Below are 24,196 nucleotides of genomic sequence, written 5' to 3'. Positions count from 1 at the left end.
ACCAGATACGGGCAGAAAGTCAATCCTTGCATTTGGAGGACATGCAGACTTCAAACGATGGACATTGGAATCCCCGGCAATAAGAACACGAACATCGCTGCTGCACCAGACATGTTCTTCACCTGAAACAGAATAAACGGCTCTAGGAGAAGTGCCCCCCGGAGAACTGCCCCCCCCCCCCCAAAGATTTTTCACTGGGCGGATAACTGCCCCCTCACTCTTTTTTTATAGGGCGGAGAACTGCCCCCCTGCTGATTAATAAGGGGCGGAGAACTGCCCCCCTGTCAGAATTGATGACCCGGAGAAGTGCCCCCTAATTAAAGAAATTTCGCGGCTATATATAAAACGAGTATTATAATGACAATAACGCCAGTAACTTTCTTGCTATTATGTCTGGAAATTGAGTGAAATTTCAAAAGTAATATAAAGTTGTACAAGTATTAAAGTTATAAAACGGCAAAAAAATACCTGCCTCGGCATGGACGTCGCCATCTTGATAATCACGTGATTTTCGTCTATGTTAACAAAGAAAAACAAATCACTTTTTGCTAATAAAAAGTTTTCGCGGCTGAATTATTTGATATTTTCCCCGTAATCAAAACAAACAATTAGCATGCAATTTAATCCATCCGTATGCAAGCTGAAAACAATAATTTATTTGTTTGTTTTCGCCAATTACGGATTTGGACGGTTCAATATAATAAACCCGTATGCCGCTTTATTCAAAGCTAACAAGTTCTTAACAATTAAGGTCGGTCCGGTCTACCAATTAAAAGATCGCGGTGCTTATCGTTAACGGTAACAAGTTTTCTGCCTGCCTAATTAGCTGCTAATTAAAGCAACTGTTACCGATTTTGTTTGTTTGGCATGTCGACATGATCTGCTCAAAATGCTAACTGTTGCAGATTGTATGTATGTATGAATGTATGTTTTGAACGTTTATGTAAGCATGTATATATTTTTTAATGTATGTCTGAATGTATGTATGTATGATTGTAACTGTGAATGTATGTATGCATGTAATGTGTGTATTTATGTATGTTATTTTGTATTTCACATGAATTAACTAAACAACATAAATAAATTGATTATTAATTCGACTTCACTTTACTTTTTTCTTCAAGTCAGCTAAATTATTGCCTTTGCTTTGCCTATTAATTTACTTTTTTATACGTTTAGTTACGTTTTTTTTTTCCATGGGTCAATACTATCTTTATAATGTAAATTAATTCCGATGTAACTTTTCCTCCATAAGTACTGAGTTGCACGTCTATATATAGTTGCGACACATGGCCAGTATTAACATGCATGCGTTTCCTGTGTGGATCTCGACTATGTTTCGCGCTCTTATTAAAACACGACTTTTACATGGCATTCATGTATAGTGAGTGGTGAAGATGCGTACCAAGGGCCTTAAACAGTATTATCACATGCCTCTAGACAATTTGTGTTATTCAGTTCGATAAATGGCAATATACTTGTACTTAAATTAATTTGTTACCGGATAAAATGTGTACGCCGATAACGTAAAATTACCCGTAAGTATTGTTTTCACTACGTAACTAATAACTAATATGACACCGGGGGGGGGGGGGGGGGGCAGTTCTCCGCCCCTACAGATTTGATGGGGGGGGGGGGCAGATATCCGCCTACTAAATTCTGACAGGGGGGGGGCAGTTCTCCGCCCCTACCGATTTGCTGGGGGGGCACCTCTCCGCCACCTTTAAAATAAGGGGGCAGTTCTCCGGATTCCAGAATAAACAAAAGGCTTCCCGAATCAAATCAAATCAAAATTTATTTATTGTCGGTATGAGGATAACAAAGGACATCGTTCCACGAACCCTGGGGAAGTTTAAAAACTCAAAATACAACACGACAACAAACAAACGCCCGAATTCAAATACAATCCGAACCTGGATTTTCCAAACAAGTTTAACAACGTCAGTTTTTAAATAGGTAACGTCGCGAAATCAAATTACAAATTCTAAACGAGCACTTTCAAACGATTAAATGTCACGCAACGCGGTTCTCTTAAACTGCAACGTAGTCTCTGGTCAACAACAGCTGTTTTATAGTATGTAAGCTTTGGTCAGTATAACGTTAAAATACTGACGAGAATAAAATTCTCTGGACTCTCTAAAAACCCTTGTTAAACAAGTTCAAAACAGAAAGGGAGATCACCACCACTTACTATAGCCTATCCTCTCCCCTGATTCAAGATCAGTGTTCTGATTGGCCAAAATGATTTGGGCGACCGTGGACCAACAGGCCTCTGCATTCTACACATATGCCGCCAGCGTGTACCAAGCAATGGGAGACAACTGGAGGTTAATTATGGCAAGCGGTTCGACGCATAATCCAAAGAAACTAGGGTTTCTTATGAGAACCTAGGTTCTCATGAGAAACTAGGTTTATGAAATCCCAATAAACCAGGTTTTTCATGAGAACCTAGGTTCTCATGCAAACCTAGATTTTCATGAGAATCTAGGTTCTCATGAGAAACTAGGTTTATGAAATCCCAAGAAACCAGGTTTTTCACGAGAACCTAGGTTCTCATTTGAAAACCTTAGTTTACGCTAGAAAACCTAGGTTCTCACGAGAAACTAGGTTTTTCATGAGAACCTTGGCTCTCATAGACACATAGAACGTAGGTTTTCATGAGAAACTAGGTTTTCATGAGAACCTAGGATCTCATTCTGAGAACTTAAGTTCTCGTTTGATATCCATGGTTTTCACAAGAACCTAGGTTCTCGACAGCTTTTCGCGTCGTTCTCTCTGATAACCTAGGTTTTCATGAGAACCCAAGATTTCATTTGGGAACCATAGTTCTCATGAAATACTAGGTTCTCATTCTGACAACCTAGGTCCTCATGAGAAACCTAGTTTCTTGGGATTATGCGCCGAACCGCTTGTCATACTAGTCAGGACATGCAGGATATGTATTGTAAATTTGGAAAATATCTCTGAACTGACAAACGAAGCGAGCTCGGTGTTTTATTAGCGAGGTTGACACTAACATAAAAGGATAAATTACTTAACCGCACATTCCAGATGCACCTTATTTAAAATCACACTCACATTCGAATCGCTCCTACGAACTTTCCCACGGGTGAAAGATATCACGGTATCAACGTTTACATCATTAAAACGTATTGATTTGCTTAATTATTTTGGTACGAAATCATATGAGTTTCATTAAATATTACCGAAATATTCAACTATGTTGTAAATACTTTATTAGGCTAGTCGTCGATTCGCCCCATCGTAATGTATATCCGTTTAAACCCACATACGGATATATCATTATTGGAGTTAATTGCGTGGTCACCGTTCAATGATAATATAGTACTAGTCCCATAGTATTGTACTCCGGTTGCTATATCATCTCTGAAACCGACATGGAACGCTGGGTAGGTCGCGTCGCATTGGTGACTGGCGCTTCTTCGGGGTTCGGGGAAGCGATTGCAAGGCGTCTGGCAGAGTGTGGAATGAAAGTAATAGGATGCGCACGGAATGTGGAGAAAATTCGGGTTTGTTTGCGTCCTAGATTTTGACCTTCATGTTGTGAGGGTAGATTATTCATATGGGTAGTTCTGTGTGAGCATTTTGTTTTTATATTATTTGTATTTTAATGTGGCTATTGGAGAATTGACACTTGGTTATTGAAACTTTCAGGTTGAGCTGTTATATTTGAACCTGTGAAACCAGTCAGTTATTCTAACGCCGCCGATAAGATGTATTCAATGTACATTTTTAAGTATTGTACAATTTATTGATACTTTCCACTGTACAGTAGTATAGTTGTTAAATTGGTGTTTAAGCTTTATTACACTATATAAGTGGCATAGGTAAAAGTAGTACTAAAAGCAGTATTATATGTATTATAAGTGTTATTGGTGGTTGAGGCGGGCGGCTTCAGCAGCAGCAGAAATAACAGTAGTAGTAGAAGTAGTAGTAGTAGTAGTAGTAGTAGTAGTAGTAGTAGTAAGAGTAGTAGAAGTAGTAGTAGTAGTAGAAGTAGTAGTAGTAGTAGTAGTAGTAGTAGTAGTAGTAGTAGTAGTAGTAGTAGTTGTTGTTGTTGTAGAAGTAGTAGTAGTAGTAGTAGTAGTAGTAGTAGTAGTAGTAGTAGTAGTAGTAGTAGTAGTAGAGTAGTAGAAGTAGTAGAAGTAGTAGTAGTAGTAGTAGTAGTAGTAGTAGTAGTAGTAGTAGTAGAAAAGTAGTAGTAGTAGTAGTAGTAGTATCAGTAGTAGTAGTAGAAAAGTAGTAGTAGTAGTAGTAGTAGTAGTAGTAGTAGTAGTAGTAGTAGTAGTAGTAGTAGCATGCCTTTTTCTGCCTATCGCACGGGTCCGATAGTCGGACCCATTCCCAATGCCAAATATGCATATTTTTTCCCAATTCTAAAAAAAAATCCCAATTTATTTATTTATTTTTTTTTTAGAAAGAAGTGTCTTATGACTTATGATTATTAGACTCTATATCTCAATTTTATTTTGTAAACAACCTACAAAATATATAACAATAATTTATATGAATTTTATCCAAAATGACTGGAAAACTTCCTACCTAAATAATGCTTTTGTCGATGAAAATTATTCAGAATTTGGAAGATTTCGCGACTCGAAAAATCCCAATTTTGCTAGGTACTTTTTCCCAAAAAAGACAGAAAAAGGCCTGAGTAGTAGTAGAAGTAATAGTAGTAGTAGTAGTAGTAGTAGTAGTAGTAGTAGTAGTAGTAGAAGTAGTAGTAGTAGTAGTAGTAGAAGTAGCAGTAGCAGTAGCAGTAGTAGTACCGGTAGTAGCAGTAGTAGTAGTAGTAGTAGTAGTAGTAACAGTAGTAGCAGTAGTAGAAGTAGCAGTAGCAGTAGCAGTAGTAGTAGTAGTAGTAGTAGTAGTAGTAGTAGTAGTAGAAGTAGAAGTAGTAGTAGTAGTAGTAGAAGTAGTAGTAGCAGTAGTAGGATTAGTAGTAATAGTAGTAGTAGTAGAAGTAGTAGTAATAGTAGTAGTAGTAATAGTAGTAGTAGTAGTAGTAGTAGTAGTAGTAGTAGTAGTAGTAGTAGTAGTAGTAGTTGTAGTAGTAGTAGTAGTAGTAGTTGTAGTAGTAGTAGTAGAAGTAGTAGAAGTAGTAGTAGTAGTAGTAGTAGTAGTAGTAGTAGTAGTAGTAGTAGTAGTAGAAGTAGTAGGATTAGTAGTAGTAGTAGTAGTAGTAGTAGTAGTAGTAGTAGTAGTAGAAGTAGTAGTAGTAGTAGTAGTAGTAGTAGTAGTAGTAGTAGTAGTAGTAGTAGTAATAGTAGTAACAGTAATAGAAGTAGTAGTAGAAGTGGCATTAGGAGTAGTGTTAGCAGCATTACTAGCAGCAGTAGTATCAGTTGTAAAAGCAATAGCAGTCGTAGTAGTAGTCGACGTGTCTGTGCGTATTTTTTCGTTCTGTCTTGTTCTGTTGTGAAGTTAAGGCCCCTCTTAACCGTTATTATGAGATGTATTATTGAAATCAGCCACAATAACGGTCGGTTGTTTTCATCATGTAGGTCTTAGCCGAAAGTTTGAAACATGCAAGGGGTACATTGGAAGCCATTACGTGTGACGTCGCGAAAGAGGACGAGATTATCGCGATGTTTAGCGAGATCAAGAACAAATATGGCGGTGTAGACGTTTGTGTCAACAATGCAGGACTGTCCCACAATGCACCGCTATTGTCAGGGGAAACGGAACAATGGCGGAACATGTTTGAGGTACCGTTGGGTTTCTCCATATTAATAAGCTCAGACAAAATTATAAGGAATTCATGACTGAAATTTTCACAAGCAGTGCTCTTGGTGTAATTTTTACCAAAGCCAGTTTAAAGTGACATCCGACAAATAAAATGTACACATATACACAAGTATACTCCATTTTACAACATAGTTTGCGTTCACAGGCAGCAGTATCATAAATCCCCCCGGACCCTAACCCCCACCCCCCAGCTTAGCCCAGGGGTTCCAGATTGTTAAATGTACACCAATTGTGTATGGTTTGACTTTTCAACAACGAATATTGACAAAAATTACACAGTTTGAAAAAATAACTCTTGTATATACATATAATACAAATACGAGGGTTATTTTTCAAACTATGTATTTTTTGTCAATATTCGTTGTTGAAAAGTCAAACCATACACAATAGGTGTACATTTAACAATCTAGAACCCCTGGGGTAAGCTCGGGGGGGGGGGTAGATTTATGATACTGCTGCCTGTGTTTGCGTTCCGTTCAACACTGAAGTACCGGTAGTACTTGATTCAACGTCAATCTTCGTTAAACGTGCTTTTGAGTCGCTACTTTCATTTAAGACCCCATTTGCTGAGGCATAATCTTGAAACAACGCTTAGAGAAATGTTACTCGGTAAGCTACACAAAGTCGTCGCAGATTTGTCATTCACAGTTATACCAGTTTATCTACGCGGGCTTACATAAATTCAGGTAAACGTGATAGGGCTGCTGGTGTGCTCGAGGGAAGCATTCAAGTCCATGCAAGAGAGAGAAGTTGATGATGGACACATCTTCCTCATGAACAGGTTATTGGCATATATCTCACTTATGAGACCTAATCCGATTGGCTTAGAGCGGTCACGTGCACATGGTGTATTTTCCATACACCCCGAGTAATGCTCGATTGGTCATTGTCGGCTCGGGTACTTCTTACATGTACCCAGGTTACTCTTAAGTATACTTACATGTACCTCGGGTACGGTAAATATACTAAAACGTACCCGGGAAATTTAACGCTAAATCGGTCGTTGTCGGCTATTTCTTTATATTAATTATGTTCACATTTATATCAATTTTCTGTAAAATGGCCTCTATAATATCGAAACTCATACTCAAAAAGCCTGTTGATGCAGTTTTTTTAAGAGAATTTTGTTTAAGATAATCGGTAGCGCGTTTTAAGACATCGGATTTTGGGCGGGAAGACAACTCGGGTACAGTCTAATATCGACCGGGTACTATTAAGTATATTTACCGTACCCGGGGTATATGTAAGTATACTTAGGAGTACTCGGGGTACAAGTAACTAATACCCGAGCCGACAATGACCAATCGAGCCCAATTAATGTCCATACACCACGAGTGATCGAGTAGTCGGTTGAGATATAATTGTTACACAGATAGTAACTGAAAGTGTATGGGATATACACCCTCCTTACTTGCATACCACACTCGAGCTTCGCTCTCGAATGGTATGAAATTACTGAGGGTGTATATCCCATACACCATCAGTTACTTACAGTGTAACTAATAGCACAAAGTTGTTAAAGATTAAAACATTAAACTACATGTATAATATACGAAATTCCAGAGATACAGTCGCGTTAGCATCTGCTGTTTGTTTTTAAATTAGCGAGGCTTGTTTAAAGTTTGGCAAGTTGATAATTTTAAACAAAAATTGTCGAAGATTCAACGTCGTTTTCTTGATGTTTGTTTTAAATAAGAGTAAAAATGTTTATATCAGCTGACACGACTCGCTGTCTTGGGTCCACAATGAGTGCAAATACACGAGACAACACAGCTTTATAAAGAGTGTTAGATCAAATTGGCAAGAATTATTTAACTAAGCGTTAATGCGAAGGTGAACGTGCGAACGTCAAATATTGGGCAGGGTAAAACTTGGCCTTCCAGATTGCGAAGGATCAACGCAGACCTTAAATATGTCTTTTTTCACAATTGATTGCTGCACTGGCAACCATCTTTAGAATTGTGGTTTCCTTGCTAAAGAATAACAAGCCTATAATCATGGACATGTTGTGATATGTGTATCTAATACTTTATCTATTTTCTTTATAAATTATTGAGAAACAATTTTGCCCACATGACAGACTTTTAATGCAGCATTAAGCCCCGTTTTCCCTGAAAGCAGCCAATATGTACAGATTTCAATGATAAACTTACCAATTTCGTCGCACAAGCTGTTATAAACACTAGACTGGCCAATATGTCCTACAACCTCTTAAACCTATTGTTTACATAATTACAGGCTGTCGTCTGCTGCAGTGTACCAGTTAAGTATAAACAGGCACTGGTAATCGTTCCTTCTTGCAGTTACGGTCCTAAGCGTAGCTAGCACATACTGATTTGCAAAATATGCTCTGTAAATTTAGTTGTCCGCTAACGCGACCAACTAAAAATTAAACATGACCATAATTAAACTTGACGAAGAACGAAGCTAGACCTTTAACCTAGCGAATGATAAAACTTTCCATTCATTACACATTTTGAAGGACTAAGCTAGGCTTCAAAGGGATCTTTTCACGCTTTGGTAAATTGACAAAATTGAAAAAAGTTGTTTCAGATTCGCAAATTTTCGTTTTAGTTATGATATTTGTGAGGAAACAGTAATACTGAACATTTACCATGGTCTAACATAGCCATTATATGCATCTTTTGACGATTTTAAAACCTAAAAATTATAAAGCGTTGCAACGCGAAACGATTGAATAATTTGGAGAGTTCTGTTTTTGTCGTTAAATTTTGTGAAACTACGAAGATTGCTTAAATAAGGTATAAAATACTTCTAGTATATGTACTCGGCGGAATAGCTCAGTAGGCTAAAGCGTTTTTACTTCAGGACTCTGGCAGGACTCCAGGGGTCACTGGTTCGAAACCTGGTCCGGGCAATGTTCTTTTCCTTTTTTTAATTTTATTCTCGATTTTTTACTGGAGCTTTTACGATCCAATGTTTACATTTATCGATATAAAGCATTTAATGAATAAGTTAAAAAATGCCAAAATCTGTGAAAAGGCCCCTTTAAACGTAGAGAATAATAAAACATGACCTTTATTAAACATATCAAATGACAAGGCTAGGCTATGAATACATGTATTGCGAACGACTCAGCTAATTCTTACAGATTGTTAAGGATTAAACTAGTCCTTAAACGCTGCCAAAGATTTCAATAGACCTGTATACTTGCAGTATGTCAGGACACAGGCTGGTACCCAACTCCCCCGGAATCCACTGTTATGCCGCCACAAAGTTTGCTGTCAGAGCCATTACTGAGGGGCTGAGAAACGAGCTTTTGGCGGCCAAAACCCATATACGAGTGACAGTAAGTGATTTCATGCCAAACACAGATTAAGGTAGCAAAACGATTGTTAATGTTTCAGACAAATCTGAAAGACGAAATGGATAAAATGGAATGGAAATAAATAAATAAACGTTGCGTGCGCCGCATCCACGATTTATGTATGTCGTTACGACTCGCTTAGTTTATTCGTCGTTCTTACGAGATAACGAGATAAGTATGTTGCTACCGAAGACATATATAAATCAACGCGCAACCTCCGTGCAGAAATATCACTGTTTCCGAGAAAAGCTCTACCATATTCATGCCTCCGTTATACATCATGCGGTGATAGTCTATTCAAATTTCATTGTCATTGCATGTTATTTAAAAACTGTATTTTTTTAAGCTCGGCTGTTTTCGGGGAAAACCCGAGGTATTGTCATAGCCAGCTCGTCGTCCGCCGTCCAACGTCCGCCGTAGGCGTCGTGCTAAAGCCTTAACATTGGCTCTAAAATCAAAGTGCTTCCACCTACAACTTTGAACCTTCACATGTAGATGCACCTTGATGAGTTCTACACGCAAAACCCATTTTTGGGTCACGAGGGCAAAGGTCAAGGTCACTGTGACCTCTAATATAAAACTTGAACACAAACCTTTACATTCGCTCTAAAATCAAAGTGCTTCCACCTACAACTTTGAAACTTCATATGTACATGCACCTTGATGAGTTCTACACGCCACACCCATTTTTGGGTCACTAGGTCAAAGTCGCTGTGACCTCTAATATAAAATTTTAACATAGCCTCTACAATAAAAGTGCTTCGACCTACAACTTTTAAACTTCTTATGTACATTCACCTTCCTCATTTCTACACGCCACACCCATTTTTAGCTTGGGTGTTTTCGGAGAAAACCCGAGGTATTGGCATAGCCAGCTCGTCGTCCGCGGTCCGCCGTAGGCGTCGTGCTAAAACCTTAACATTGTCATTAACTTTCATTGTCATTGCATGTTATTTAAAAACTGTATTATTTTAAGTTCGGCTGTTTTCGGGGAAAACCCGAGGTATTGTCATAGCCAGCTCGTCGTCCGCCGTCCAACGTCCGCCGTAGGCGTCGTGCTAAAGCCTTAACATTGGCTCTAAAATCAAAGTGCTTCCACCTACAACTTTGAAACTTCATAAGTAGATGCACCTTGATGAGTTCTACACGCCACACTGGGTCACTAGGGTAAAGGTCAAGGTCACCGTGACCTCTAAAAAAAAATATTCTGACAAGCTTTCGCAGTCGAGCGTTGGTACCCGTTATGCGGTGCTCTTGTTTATTTCAGTTTTAACATGCATATGTAAACCCTAATAAACGTTTTTTACTAAATCTAGATTTAAAAGTATTTACTTGTGAGCTAAATGTCCGTTATTCTGCATGCAGATGTAAATACAGCGAGAAGTTTGCTGCGTCCCCGTATATATGCGCATATTTCATAATTGCTTGTTTTTAAAAAGGAGACAAGCCAATGGTTTGCGATTACATAGTTCCGTGTAATTTACATAATTATTTGATTTAGTCGATAGGTCCCGCGCTAGAAAATTCAGTTTATGTATACGACATCATTGTTTATTTCAGTCGTAATGCCCCGAGTTCATGTATATGACAGAGAGTTTATTTTCATAACGCCATTGGTTTATTCCATAACCCGGGTTTGCGTAGGCATACTTTAATAAAATGGAATAATTGTTTACATCTGTTGATTACTCCTGGGTTTGCGAGACAGATGTAATTGACCTCCTTGCTTCTTTAGTCGATAAGCTCGGGTTTACGGAGACATAATTAATGTTATGTACATCATTATTTGTCTTTGGTCGATAGATCTAAAGCCCGGGTCTGCAAAGGCAGAGTTTAAAAAAACGTCATTGTTTGTTTCAGTCCATAAGTCCAGGACTTGCGAAGACAGAGTTCATGTACCGCCATCTACAAGACTCTTCGCTCGCAGACCAAGTGTACTCACGGTTTGAGGTAAGGTACATCATGCGAGGCGTCTCGGGATTGAATCGGGATATCCCGTAATTCATCGTTTATCTCCCTTGATTTCTGGTAGCGCTCGCATTGTATGTCCATGTCGGTTGATTCAACTTGAATATTTCATTTGGTAGTTTAACTAGTATTTGAAATGCAATTTTTTGAAAATGTGATTCTCTTTGTAAAATGAAACATGCTAACAGTTTATGACAATTCAGTTTATTAAGTTAGTCCAATCACTGCTGGAACTTAATACTGATCTTTTCGTGGTCAAAACAATAGGCTTCGATGTAATAATAATAAGTCTGATACATAAGTCATACTACTCAATTCATTTGTGGGGGATTACATTCAAATCGGCTCTATCGTAGAAGATTTTGATAAGTTTTGACCCAGATTTATTGCAATACAGTATTACTTGTGCACGATGAAATTATCAGCATAAAGAAATGTACAAATTAAATATTTTGTACGGACTATAAACTTACACCACTGATTTCAGGTAAACAATTTACTGTTGCATATTACATCTCAATTCTTATGACAAACAAAATCGAGATCGGCCTCCTGTCACCTCTGTAACGACCGAACGATGGGGTTGAACAATTCACAAATTCTAATTTCTCGCCTCTTTTATCATAATCCGGACATAAATGCAATTTAATGATTTTCAACTCCGACTTACATTTCTTGTTTGAATTGATTTTCAGACAATGACTGCAGAAGACATCACGGACAGTCTGATCTATGCCCTGTCTGCCCCACCTAGAGTTCAGGCAAGTTGTTGCTTGTTGCCATGGTGTTACAGGTACCAGAGGCGGGTCTTAACGAACGTTATTTTCCGGTTTTCTACATCGCCGGAACTGGCGCTAGCTCAAATACGCTATGCTTCTATATCGCCCCCTTGGTGAAAAAAAGGTACCATGTGACATTGAAATTATAAGGCACATGGCACCTTTGTGCACGAATGGGGCAATAAATTGTAGCGTTGGCGGTATGTACAGTGTTGATTGGGGCGATGGGTTTTGCAATAACGCGCCTCAACCTTCAACCTTTAATTGTTATCTTTTTGTAAGAAAATGTTTGTTTACAGAACATGGGGATTTAGCTGGGGACTCTTATTGATTCTCGCATGTGCTAATCAACCCGTGCATATCCTTCTTCGCTCGTAAAGCATTTGCCCAAGTACCACCTTGCCAAAGAGTTAGTTATATGACACGTGTTCTCTTCAAAATTTAAATACTTTATCACTATATAAACAAACATGTCAATTGAACCGTCCGTCTTCCAGCGCACGACGTAAAAGTAATATTTTACGTAATCTTAAAGCGTATTATTTTCACACACTTATATTGTCACATATTTCAGGTCCACGATATACTTATACGACCAACTGAGGGGACGACTTAACATACGGATGCAGTAAACTACATTTTAATTATAATCTACATGCAGTATATTATAATGATGTTGCAATATCATTTCCGTACTTGCCCTCTATAGTGGTGTGTTCTAAATATGTGATTTTTCTATTATCTGTAATTAATTTTTCGCCAGTCGGCAGTCTGCTGTATAAATGTTATCAAATATGCGAATAATAAATTAAGTATTCTAAATATGTAGTTAGCATTGTGACATTCTTGTCAAGCAAACATGTTAGTTAAGAAAGTTTATTAAATAAGAGCTGACTCCATAGGATGACATATGCCCCCGCTTTGATAGAAGATATGAGCATTTTTCGAAACCAAAATGCAGATTTCGAAACCTAAACGCAGACCCTAAGTTCAAGGTCAAGGTCAAAGGGGTCAAAATGTGTGTGCGCTTGGAAAGGCCTTGTCTATTTACACATGCATACCAAATATGAAGGTTACATCTGAAGCGACATAGAAGTTATGAGCATTTTTAGCTCGACTATTATATATGAAATATATATATAGTAGAGCTATCCTACTCACCCCGGCGTTAGCGTTAGAATGTTAAAGTTTGCGTACCACCTCAAATATTTCCTATATTGCTTTTATATTTTGCATACTTCTTTAGTCTTTACCAACATGACCACAATCTATAAACAAGAGCAGACAACTGTATCAAGCATTTTGTAAGAATTATGTTCCCTTTTTATACTTAGAAAATTGAGAATTTGGTTAAGTTTTGTGTTTAGGTCCACTTCAATCCTTAAAGATCAAAGCTATTGCTTTCATACTTGCAACACTTACTAACTATCGTAAGGGGACTGTACAGGGCAAGTTGCATAGCTTTGGTTGGCATTTTAACGGAATAATGGCCCTTTTTTGTCTTAGTAACTTTGAATATTTTGTTAAATTTTGTGTTTAGATCCACTTTACTTCTTAAGCATCAAGGCTATTGCTTTCAAACTTCAAATACTTTCTTACTATCATGAGGGTACTGTACCTGGCAAGTTGAATTTGACCTTGACCTTTGAATGACCTTGACTCTCAAGGTCAAATTAATACAATTTTAATTAAATTGCCATAACTTCTTTATTTATGATCAGATTTGATTCATCATTTGACATAACAACACTTACCTGACAAACCACAATCGACTCCACCCAAACCATCCCCCACCCAAATTAATTGTTTTCCTTTTTTTTATTTTTGAAAGATCATCTAATAAATGACCACACCGCCACATTATACCCCCTCCCCACACACCCCAAAAATATTTATTTTTCTTTGTAACAAGGTTAAAAAAAACACAAATACTTATTTACTTTATTTTTGAAGGATCGTCCAACCATCCCATCCAAGCTATTGCTATCAAACTTGAAATAAAATCTTATTAGTTTGTTTTATGTCTTACAGATGTTCAAGAGATTGTGGAAAATATACCTGAACTCAGAATCGTCTATAAAGTACAACTTCTTTAAAACATAAGCGATCAATATGTTTCAATTTTGGTCATCTTCCACTTAGAATATGACTATATTACATTGACCTTATTAAATATGAATAATTTCCCCATGATTGCTTATGTTATACTGTCAAGCACTGGAATAGTTGAGCGCGATGTCCTCTGACAGCTCTTGTTCTTAACCTCAACGCAAAGTGTGATGGTCAGACGGACGGACACTTCAATCACTATATGCCCTCCTACGGGGGCATAAAAAGAGCATGCCGTGGTAAAATAAGGCACATTTTGATACAAGTAGACTAAATAAGAACAAAATTATGTTTCGGCGTAGCTGACTTAACATTTTTGCGCAAAGTTTATAAGTAAAATATGAATTGCAAACTTCAAACACTTGTTTAATGTCCACCAAAAACTGGGGGGGGGGCGGGCATGCGTAAACGGGAGCTGACTGCATTTAGTTAAGTTAGCTGGAACTGAACCGATGCATTTCAGTAATAAATTTATTGCCAAATTATATTATCGTATCTATATCGTACCCAGGTAATTCTCGCGTGTATCGGTGCTATACACTGAGCACGTAAAAGAACCAAGGGATCTATTCGCAAAGAGGTAGGGTATCGCACCCGGATTCCTTATATCTCAATACTGTCTCTTCTGCTTGCTGTCTCTTCAGCAAAAACCCCCAAAGGACCCCATTGGAAATAAGTGCTTGCACTTTCGTGGGTTATCCTTGACTGCAAGATCAAAAGAAATGCATACGTACATATAATAAAAAAAGTGTAGTGGATAGAAAGAGTTGTGCAAATACAAAACAAGATATGTAGAAGTGATCAGTATATGCATGTATTTTATTTTTCTTTGAAACTTGTGTGAATGCATATCATTTGAGACACTTAATTGCATTGAGAAAACAGCGTATTGGTTAATCTAGATCGGTTATTTATTTGGTTCCTAACATTACCTACTAATCTTAAGTATATGTGAATATGTCCAGTGCATAACGAATATATTTATTATAAAACTACAAACATCAGCCGCCCGTATTTTTGTTCGGATCAGTGACACGTGTCTTTATGTGATGTTTTATGCCGTCTCGGGAAGGATTTTTTTCTTGCATATTCTTCATATTTAAACTCATGTGGTCCATGAATGGTGAATAGTATGTCGGTCCTCCACTATTTTTAAGTTCGTAATAACATATACTGCAACTTAATGATGCAGTTATTATCGTTCTATGAAACGTGCATAATTTTAAACGACCGTAAACAGATTAAAATATGTGTTCGCAGGGTTCCCTCTGGGCTTTCAAAAGTTGTCGCCACTTACTTTCGCCAAATTTAAAAAGTTGTCGCCACACTGGGGCTACATTTGGGCAATGAAGATCATGTTATTATAATACAAACAAAAACTGAGCATTTACAGTATGTTAAAGGAATTGATTTAATAACAGTAGTATTAATAATAACAACACATTTAACATTGTTAATTAAATATTTAGGCACATTCAATCAGTTGTAACTCTTGTTGATTGACACCTTCTTAGCAGCCTGAATATGTTGCCAGTTTTGGTGCTTCAGAAGCTTTGTGGTATTCTGAAAATACAAAAAGGGAAATATAATATTAATATAATACTAATAATAATCAATGAATGTGAAGTATATAAATAATATAAATGTGTGCTAGCATATGATCTACTACATAGAGCCCTTAACACAACAGTCAAATAAAATAAGCATTTGTGTATATCAAATGTCAAATTGATTTCCATGTGCTAAACTATGTTTAGCATATTTTTTTAAGGTACATCCGGTAGTGAATGAATTGATAAGTGTTGAGGATATAAAGAGTTCACACAGCATAGATTGTGTGTTGGATATCATATTGAAGGAAATGAAATTCTGATAAACAACTGTTTTGTTTGGTTTTTGTTTGTTAGCTGGTGAACAATAGCGGTAGGAACGTTTGCATTTTGAATGAGTCTCAAAATAAGCAGCATCTAATGTTCACTTTCTAAAAGTCGTTTTACACTCTGAACTTGCCATTTTGACGAGTGAAACAGCAATATGTCACCGTTTAAATAGAACCAATAGATGTAAAATGTTTTACTATTTTCTATTATTACACCGATTTTTCTAAAAACAATCGATACTTACCTTTTTGATTGTCATTGTTGTCAATTTAACGGTTTTGAATCTGCTTCGAACACTGTGACAAACACTTCACATTTAACTGACTGACTATTGGGGTTATTTACCCTCGGGACTTCGGTTAAAAACCATTGCCCGAGCACACTGCTTAACATAGAACTCTGCATAAAAAGCCGAAAACGGCCATAAAATGGACAGCCCGATTTTACTGGGCTGTACCATTGGTATAAATATAAAACTTTGCAGTGTTGGTGCGGTGCCTTAATAAAAATCTATTGGTTTAAAAATATATAACCTTTATATGAAGCGTTAAAAAGACGCAGTGCTATACAGTGAATAGGCCTAACGCGGTTAAAAAGCGGCGTTTTAATTGGTTGATGCGTTTATATAACGATGGCGCTGATTGGCCGAAATTTCTTATTAAGGATTGCCAGTAGGTCAATCCGTTTTAAAATAGATTTTCCCACGGCTGACTTTGTACTTTTAAGAAAAAGTAAACAATAATGGTTTATATGCAAAAATATAAATGAAAGAACAAGAATGAGTTAATCCAAAAGAACTTGGAGTTGTTTTTTAGTATTAGATTACTATGTTTTTGTTACGTTACTGTACTTATTATTAATTTATATCATTCATATGATGTTGTTATTGTATGTTATTCTTTGTATTGTTTTTTTAAGGAGTAGAGAGAAAAGGAATAGCTATATAAAATAGCAATTTAATATAAAAAATTAGGATATTTGCTATAAAAGTAGCAATTTAAACATGAGTTAATGCAATAATAATAAAATTAAGGCAATTTGCTATATAAAATAGCAGTTTTCACAAAAATAAGGAAATTGCTACACAATATAGCAGTTATAATAATCCTTAATGTGCTCCAAGGTACAAGATTAGTACTTTCAGCAAGGTCGACAATACTTTGTCCTAGATAGGGCTAAATAGGTGTTTATAATGGTATAAGGCCCTGCACCGTGCACTCCAGTCCGACATGGTTCTTCGAGTTTGAAGGGGAAAGGGTAGGGTGTCAAAGAGGAAGGGAGGGGGTGCAATGCAGCCAACAATCCCAGGTTACTGGACAGCCTCGTCCTTTCTTGAAGTAAGAGATGCCATAAAATATGATTATATTAAAAAACTGAAAAATGTAAATGGTGGACTAACGTCATGCTCTCATAAAAAATGTATTAAAATAAAGAAGACCAGGTCAATGCCATTGGCCTGATTTAGAAAGGGCGGGGTAGAACAATAAACCCATTAAAAACTAAAATAAAGGTTGTGTAAAAGCGACACAAATCCAACACAATTATTTGATTACATCAGGTTTGTGCAGAGATTACACATTTTTAAAAGAAAACAGTCACAAGACTGTATAATAAGGTGGGTGTTGGCTGCTCTCCCTCCCCCAATGACCTAGATTTTGTCAGTTATTTGACAATCTAGTAAGTATTTGGCAAGGGCAGATAAGACCGGGCCCCTAGCTGCTCCCTTGGGGTCTAGCACGTTGGTAAGGTTAAAAACTAGTCCATGGGAGTGCAATGCAGCTTCAAGGTGGTCCCTCTGCGCCTTATGGTTAGGACAGTGTAGCAGCATGTGGGGCGCAGTGAGAGGTTCCTGGCACCTAGGACATGCAGGTTCTATACCGAGGACATACTTTCCTGCGCCACCGGGTAAAAGGGTGGTTCCCATCCTCAGGCGCGTGATGGCTCTGTCAAGCACAATGCTTGCCGAGTATCTGTCAGGCGGCCTGAGGGTTTTCGCAGGTCTAGTAAAAGTATGTCGACGGGAAGACAAATTGTCGGTCCGGAGATTCCACTCGCCCAAAACAAATTTCTTTGTCGGCCTGTTCATTCCCACTGATGTTGACATGTGCTGGACACCATACTAATGTGACCTTTAAAGATTTATCTAGGCACTGTTGATGAAGTTCCAAAATGCTAGCTAAAATATCAGGCCTAGATCTGCTATTTCTGTTTTTTATGGACTCATGAGATGACATTGAGTCTGATAAAATAGCAGTTTTAGTAGGTTTATTGACCAATATCCAGCACAGAGAGAATTTAATTGCCAAAAGTTCTGCTGTAAAAATAGAGAGATTGTTGCTGAGCCTGTGCGTTTTACTAATGTTTTTTGAAGGGATTACAAAAGAGTTGGCTACCAAACCAGAGTTGGGGCATTTGGAGCCGTCAGTGTAGATTTTTAGATGCTCAGCATACATATTATCTATAAGAGAGAGAGCTTCTGACTTGATGAGTTGTGGCAAGTCAGTTTTCGTTATTTTATTAGAGAGTGATAGGTCAACATCAATGGGTCCAAGCGTCCAGGGGGGGGCCTTGGAGGGCCTCAGGTCTGCTACATGTACCTTGTCGAGACCGGCATCCTCAACCAGGGTCCTAATACTCGCACCAAAAGGTAGGGCGACATGCTTACGCTTAAGTATTTTCCGCTTGACGAAGGTGCCAGTCCCGACAAGTTTGTTTACGGGGTTTGAACCATGCCGAGACTTAACCCTGGCCCAGAAATTGAGGGACTGTTGTTTTCTACGCAAGTCAAGAGGCAACACACCGGCCTCCTCCTCTAGCAGTGCACCCGGTGTACAGTTTAGGGCTCTCAGAGCTATCCTTAGGGCCTTGTGTTGAATGGCATCAACCATTTTTAGGGCGTTTGGCTTAGCACATGCATAGATTTGGGCTCCATAATCTAGCTTTGGACGTATAAGGGACTTGTAGAGTGTTAAGAGGCTATTTTTATCTGATCCGAAACCTGTGCCTCTTAACATTCTCATTAAATTTAGGTCCCTTTCGCACCTTTCTGCCAAATATTTAAAGTGGTGAGTAAAAGTTAACTGTTTATCTAGGTACATACCTAGAAATTTCACCACTTTTTCAAAGATAATTTTGGTGCCGCCTAAATTTAAGTCCAAAGAGTGCTGGAATTGTTCGCCAAATAGTACTCCTACTGTTTTGGTTGGAGAAATTTTGAATCCCCATTCAATTGCCCATTTCCATATGGAGTCTAAGCCTGCTTGAGCTCTCTTTTGCAGGCGTAACATGTTAGACCCCTTTAACCAAGTGCCTGAGTCATCGGCAAACTGGGAGATAACCATTCCTGAGTCTTTTATGGCATCAGGTAGACCGTTTACGATGAGGGAGAACAGAGTTGGGGATATTACGGACCCCTGAGGGGTTCCGCGATCAGTTATGGCTACCTCTGATAACTCCCCATCGACCCTGACCTGGATTTTACGGCCCTCTAGGAATGCTCTGAGGTAGTGGAAACAGTATCCAGTGATTCCATAGTCAGCTAGCTTTTTTAGTATGCCGAAGGTCCATGTTAAATCAAAGGCGGCCTGAAGGTCCAAAAAAATTGCTAATACTGATTGCCCTTGATTTTTTGCAGAAAGAATATCATGTTGTAATCTAGCTAGCTGATCAAGAGTAGATCGCCCCTTCCTAAAGCCAGACTGGAAGGGGTTTAGTATGTTATTTGATTCCAATAAGTGTTCTAATCTATTTTTGACCATTATTTCTAGTAATTTACCTGCATGTGATGTTAGACTTATTGGTCGATATGAGTTTGGATCATTTTTGTCTTTACCAGGTTTAGGAATTGGAATCACTGTGGCCTGCTTCCACTCGGGTGGTATCCTGCCTGTCCTATACACCTGATTGAATAGGTTAAGCCGGATTTTTAGAGTTATGGCTGGCATATTTTTGAACATTAAATATGCTATTTTGTCAGGCCCCGTGGCGGTGTTGCTCCTGCTGTTAATGGCACTTAATAATTCTGTAATAGTGAAAGGTAAATTGAGAGGCGTGCTATTATCCCCAGGCTCATTTAAAATATTTCGGTGCTCAGTCTCAAACCGCTTTTGATAATTCAGAGTTTCAACGGGAAGGTTTGAGTCACTGGAGACAGATTGGAAATGTCGTACCAAAAATTGAGCCTTGTCCCTTGGGGTAGTGGCAATTTCGCCTTTGTATTTAAGTAGCGGTACAGGGGTGAATGAATTTCCTTTAATTCTGTGAATTTTTTGCCAAAAATCCCTAGTATTTTTCTTATTAATGATAGCTGAATCACAGAATTCTTTCCAATTTTGAGTTTTTGCGTCCAAAATAACCCGCTTTGCCTGATTTTCGAGGGACCTATAATTAAGAAGATTATGCTCAGCGGGGTTCTTTTTAAGAATTTTTAAAGCATTTTTACGATCCTGTACCGCATTGGAGCACGCCTCATTCCACCACGGGACCCTATTTCTGGCTTTGACCTTGCCGGAGGAGACCGGTATGCTACATTCCGCCATGGACAGTATCCTGCTGGTTAAGTTAATACAAAACAGATTTGGATCCTGGGAGTGAACATCTGCAAGGGAGAGATCTGAGCAGAGGTCCCTAAACTGAGCCCAATTAGCTTTATCCAATAAAAACTTTTGCTCCCCTGAGCATTGGGCCTCAGTTCCCTGTGCAATATAGTTGAGCAGGGTAACCTGTTGTGGGAGGTGATCAGATCCCATGGTATCTTTAACAGTTGCCCATGCAGACGCACTTGCTATCCTGGCATTAACAGCAGTAAGGTCAATGTGGGAGTTTAAACCAGTGGGGTTAAGCCTGGTTGGAGAACCGTCATTGAGCAGTATAAGATCTTGCTCGTCCAACCATTCTATTACCGCCCGACCTTCTGCATCTGAATTTATGGAACCCCAAGCAGGGTGATGTGCATTAAAGTCGCCTGTGAATATTACATCAAAGGGTCCTTTAATGGTCCTTAATTCCTTAAAGAGGCCGTTCAGGGTTTCAAGATCACATCCTCTTGAATATAAGTTGACCAGGATAAGAGGCCGGTTCTTGTCAATAACCAATTTAATTGCTAATGCCTCAATAGCAGTGCTACCATCAGATTTAAATTGGTTGTTCACTCCCAGGTGTTCATAATTAATTGTATTTTTAATATATATGGCAAGACCACCAGCAATATTTTGGTTTGAAGTAACATAATTCTTAAATTCGCAGTTATACCCTGGTATTTGTTTTACAGAAATATTTGAAAATTTAGTTTCCTGTAAACATATGATATGGGTATTAGGGTTGCAGTCAATAAAATATTTTAATTCAGTTAATTTGTTGGCGGAAAGACCACCAACATTGAATGATATTATTTGCAGGCTACTGTCCATAGTGGTGCGAAATTAACTTGCGTTTAATCTGATTAATTGAGTGGTGAGGAGATTTAACTCCTAGTTTGTGGCCTGCACAGGCCCCTTTGAGTTTCGCGGGGGTCCTGGCAAGCCGAACGTGTTTCTTATTTGCGGGGAGGGTACCGCTGGCCGGGGGGGGGGGGGGGGGGCATACTGGATCTGCTACTACTATTGGAGGATCCCCAGTTCCAGAATGGATTTTATTAGTTAAAATTTTATCAGGGGGGATAACCTTTGTTATTGATTCTCTGCAATTTTTGAATCGAGAATCAATTTTATTATAAATGTAAGATATAACTCGACTCCCAGTGGGCCTTTTCTGGTCCTTTATTATCTCAGCAACCAGATCCGCCAGCTCGCTGAGATATATTTTCCTATAGGTGGGACCTGTTGTTTCACATTTAAGCGCAAAGTCGGTATATTTCAATATTGCCTTATCTCTGAAGCAATAAAACTGCCGACCAATTAAGATAACTTGCAACAACACCCCAGATAATCGCAATTATCACCATAACATTCCACTTTGCGGTAGTCGGCAATCAGCACCACGCTCCATTGATTACAGCTGTATCGCTTACACCATGGAAATCTATAGTATTACGACTGCCGTAAAGCGGCTGTTAAACACAGCGTCTTTTGTCATTTTAAGAAAATATGAACGCAGAAAAATGCCGATTTTTTTAAAATCGCCATTTACGAAATTTTGTCGCCAGATTTTTTATTTTGTCGCAATAGGCGCCAATGGCGATCGACAGCGGGAACCCTGGTTCGTATCAGCACAAGATCGACATTTGTCATGAAGTATCTTAAATTCATAAACAATATTACTTGAACGAGCCGTTAAACTTTCTTGTATTTATCTCGAATATATGCCACCACACAACCTATTTTAAGGAAGATGGGTTGTGTTGTGGCATATATACTAAATCGATAAAATAAAGTTTAACTTAAAGATGTTGTTGTTTTTTTTTTGGGGGGGGGGGCGGGGTGACACCCGGGCAGCCGGGGTAAATTTGAGCTACATTGGCTCAACATTACATGTTTCCCCTGAATGGCATGAGGTCCGTACTTAAAAAGTTCTTGTGAAGACTCAGAGACGACCTGTAAATAAACTTCTTATCTACACACATCTTCCTTAACCCTTTGCATGATGGGAAATTTGCCGTATGCTAAAATGTCGTCTGCTGAATTTCTATCAGAATAGCAAACAGTTTAGATCCTGATGAGACGCCACTTCTGTGGCGTCTCATCTGGATCCAAACTGTTTGCAAAGGCCTACAAAATTCGGTTCCAGCACTGAAGTAGTTAAAATAGTTGAATTGATTTGGTCAGCAGGTTTTTCACGCCGCAGGATTATAATTCTACTTAAATACACGTACTCCTATTATTGGGAGGCGTTATCTCAGAACAGGGACCTATACAAAGGGATACTTGTATAGGTCCCTGCACTCTGTAAATATACATTCCAGTTTGACATAGATCTAACCAAACTTTCATATACAATTTACTTCTGCAACAATCCTCTCTTCTGTATTTACACAATGCTTATCCCGTAATACAAAGCATGACCAGAGGTAATTTAAAACAAAAATCCATTCAACTTTGTTTACATTTGAAATTGTTTTTTTCCTCGCGATTTCGCAAACAAGGGAAACAACTGTGCTCTCTTTAATGAACTTCATAAAGATAAATGTACCACAATTTACCGATTTTGTCATTTTCAAGAGAAAAGTCACGCTTCTTTTGTCGAAAATGCGCTTAAAATCGTTTTTATTATTTTGGAAAATTTGTGAAGACGTGAAATAGCTAAGGCGGCCATATTTGCGAACGCTACGACAGCCTAGACCATGCGTAACTTTAACGTTGGAACTTACGAATTCGTAGCAGGTGGTTGCGTAAGTTTTTTTTTATGAAACGCTCGGATTTTCTTTTATGAAACGGGGCTAATGTGTAAAAAACTATCACTATAGAAATGCACTTTAAATAAATAATAATGATCTGATGCAAATAAGAAATGAAGCTGCGGATAATGTGTACAAAACTATTACTATAAAATGAACTCACCGATTTCTGGCACAATTGCTTGTAAAATTCCAGGTGACCGCGCATGAAATCTTTCACTTTAAATCCAGGGTTTGGGAACAATGGGCACAAAGTGCTCGACTTAAGATACTTAGTCTGTGAGTGTCCAATTATCATGGCCATAATGACGCTATTTCTGCACACACACACACAAAGACACACGCTTTAATAATAAATATTTATTACAAAAAAAACACTGTGTAATGCTCACTATACTATAGATATGCTGTAAAGGTTTGTAAAAAAACTTGATGATTTTGAAATATATATACGCAGTCGACATTTACTCTATCATTACAGCTGGTAAAAGGTTTGACATGTGGCTTTGACCATATACTTGTTAATGTAAATTAAAGGTACAACTGACTGACGATCATTACAGTTTGATAAAGGTGTGACCTGTGGCTTTGATCATATACTTGTTAGTGGAACTTAACCGGTACAACTTACTGACAATCATTACTGTTTGTTAAAGGTGTGATATGCGGCTTTAATCATAAAATTGTTAATGAAAATTAAAGGTAAAACTGTCAATCATTATAGCAGATCACAACAAATCCAAGTATCAATCTGTGAATAATTACAAACGTTTAACAGCCATGGTACCTTATCACATTTGATATGTTGAGTATTTGTCTACAGTTGCCTCTTAACAAATTAATTGTTCCTTACTTATTAACTGGTAAGTTGTAAGGCTTGGATGATCAAACAAAATTATCAATAAGCCATGCATTTTGGTGGAAATGTGAGAAAAACATCGAATTAATTAATTCATTTATAAGTGAGCATATGAATTGCGATTACATTGACATATTGTGAATGTCGTTTTTTTTTTTTACTTAATTAGAACGG

General features: G+C 38.1%; 1 protein-coding gene across 2 annotated transcripts; it reads left to right on the top strand.

Moving 5' to 3' along the window:
* The first annotated feature begins 3,299 nt into the window (after positions 1-3,299).
* LOC127862479 (dehydrogenase/reductase SDR family member 11-like) lies at positions 3,300-12,666 on the top strand. 2 transcript variants are annotated; one of them, XM_052401631.1, is made up of 7 exons: positions 3,300-3,410; positions 5,526-5,729; positions 6,456-6,550; positions 8,947-9,079; positions 10,958-11,047; positions 11,761-11,826; positions 12,419-12,666. In XM_052401631.1, exons 1-7 carry the CDS (start codon positions 3,399-3,401, stop codon positions 12,458-12,460), a joined length of 642 nt encoding a protein of 213 aa, XP_052257591.1. In that variant the 5' UTR covers positions 3,300-3,398; the 3' UTR covers positions 12,461-12,666. The 2 variants fall into 2 exon arrangements, with proteins under 2 accessions (XP_052257591.1, XP_052257590.1); XM_052401630.1 differs by having other exon boundaries at positions 3,310-3,530.
* Positions 12,667-24,196: the final 11,530 nt, after the last annotated feature.

Source organism: Dreissena polymorpha, chromosome 16 (assembly GCF_020536995.1).
Source record: "Dreissena polymorpha isolate Duluth1 chromosome 16, UMN_Dpol_1.0, whole genome shotgun sequence".
In the NCBI taxonomy this organism is placed as follows: Eukaryota; Metazoa; Mollusca; class Bivalvia; order Myida; family Dreissenidae; genus Dreissena; species Dreissena polymorpha.
The sequence above is the reverse complement of the archived record's forward strand: the minus strand, read 5'-3'. Positions and strand labels throughout refer to the sequence as shown.

What these genes read in the sequence shown, in the direction of transcription:
- LOC127862479 (XM_052401630.1), top strand. Translation starts at nt 3,399, where the DNA reads ATGGAACGCTGGGTAGGTCGCGTCGCATTGGTGACTGGCGCTTCTTCG. An exon ending in AATGGCGGAACATGTTTGAG is followed by an intron (nt 5,730 to 6,455) that starts GTACCGTTGGGT and finishes ACATAAATTCAG; the next exon opens with GTAAACGTGATAGGGCTGCT. An exon ending in AAGTGTACTCACGGTTTGAG is followed by an intron (nt 11,048 to 11,760) that starts GTAAGGTACATC and finishes ATTGATTTTCAG; the next exon opens with ACAATGACTGCAGAAGACAT.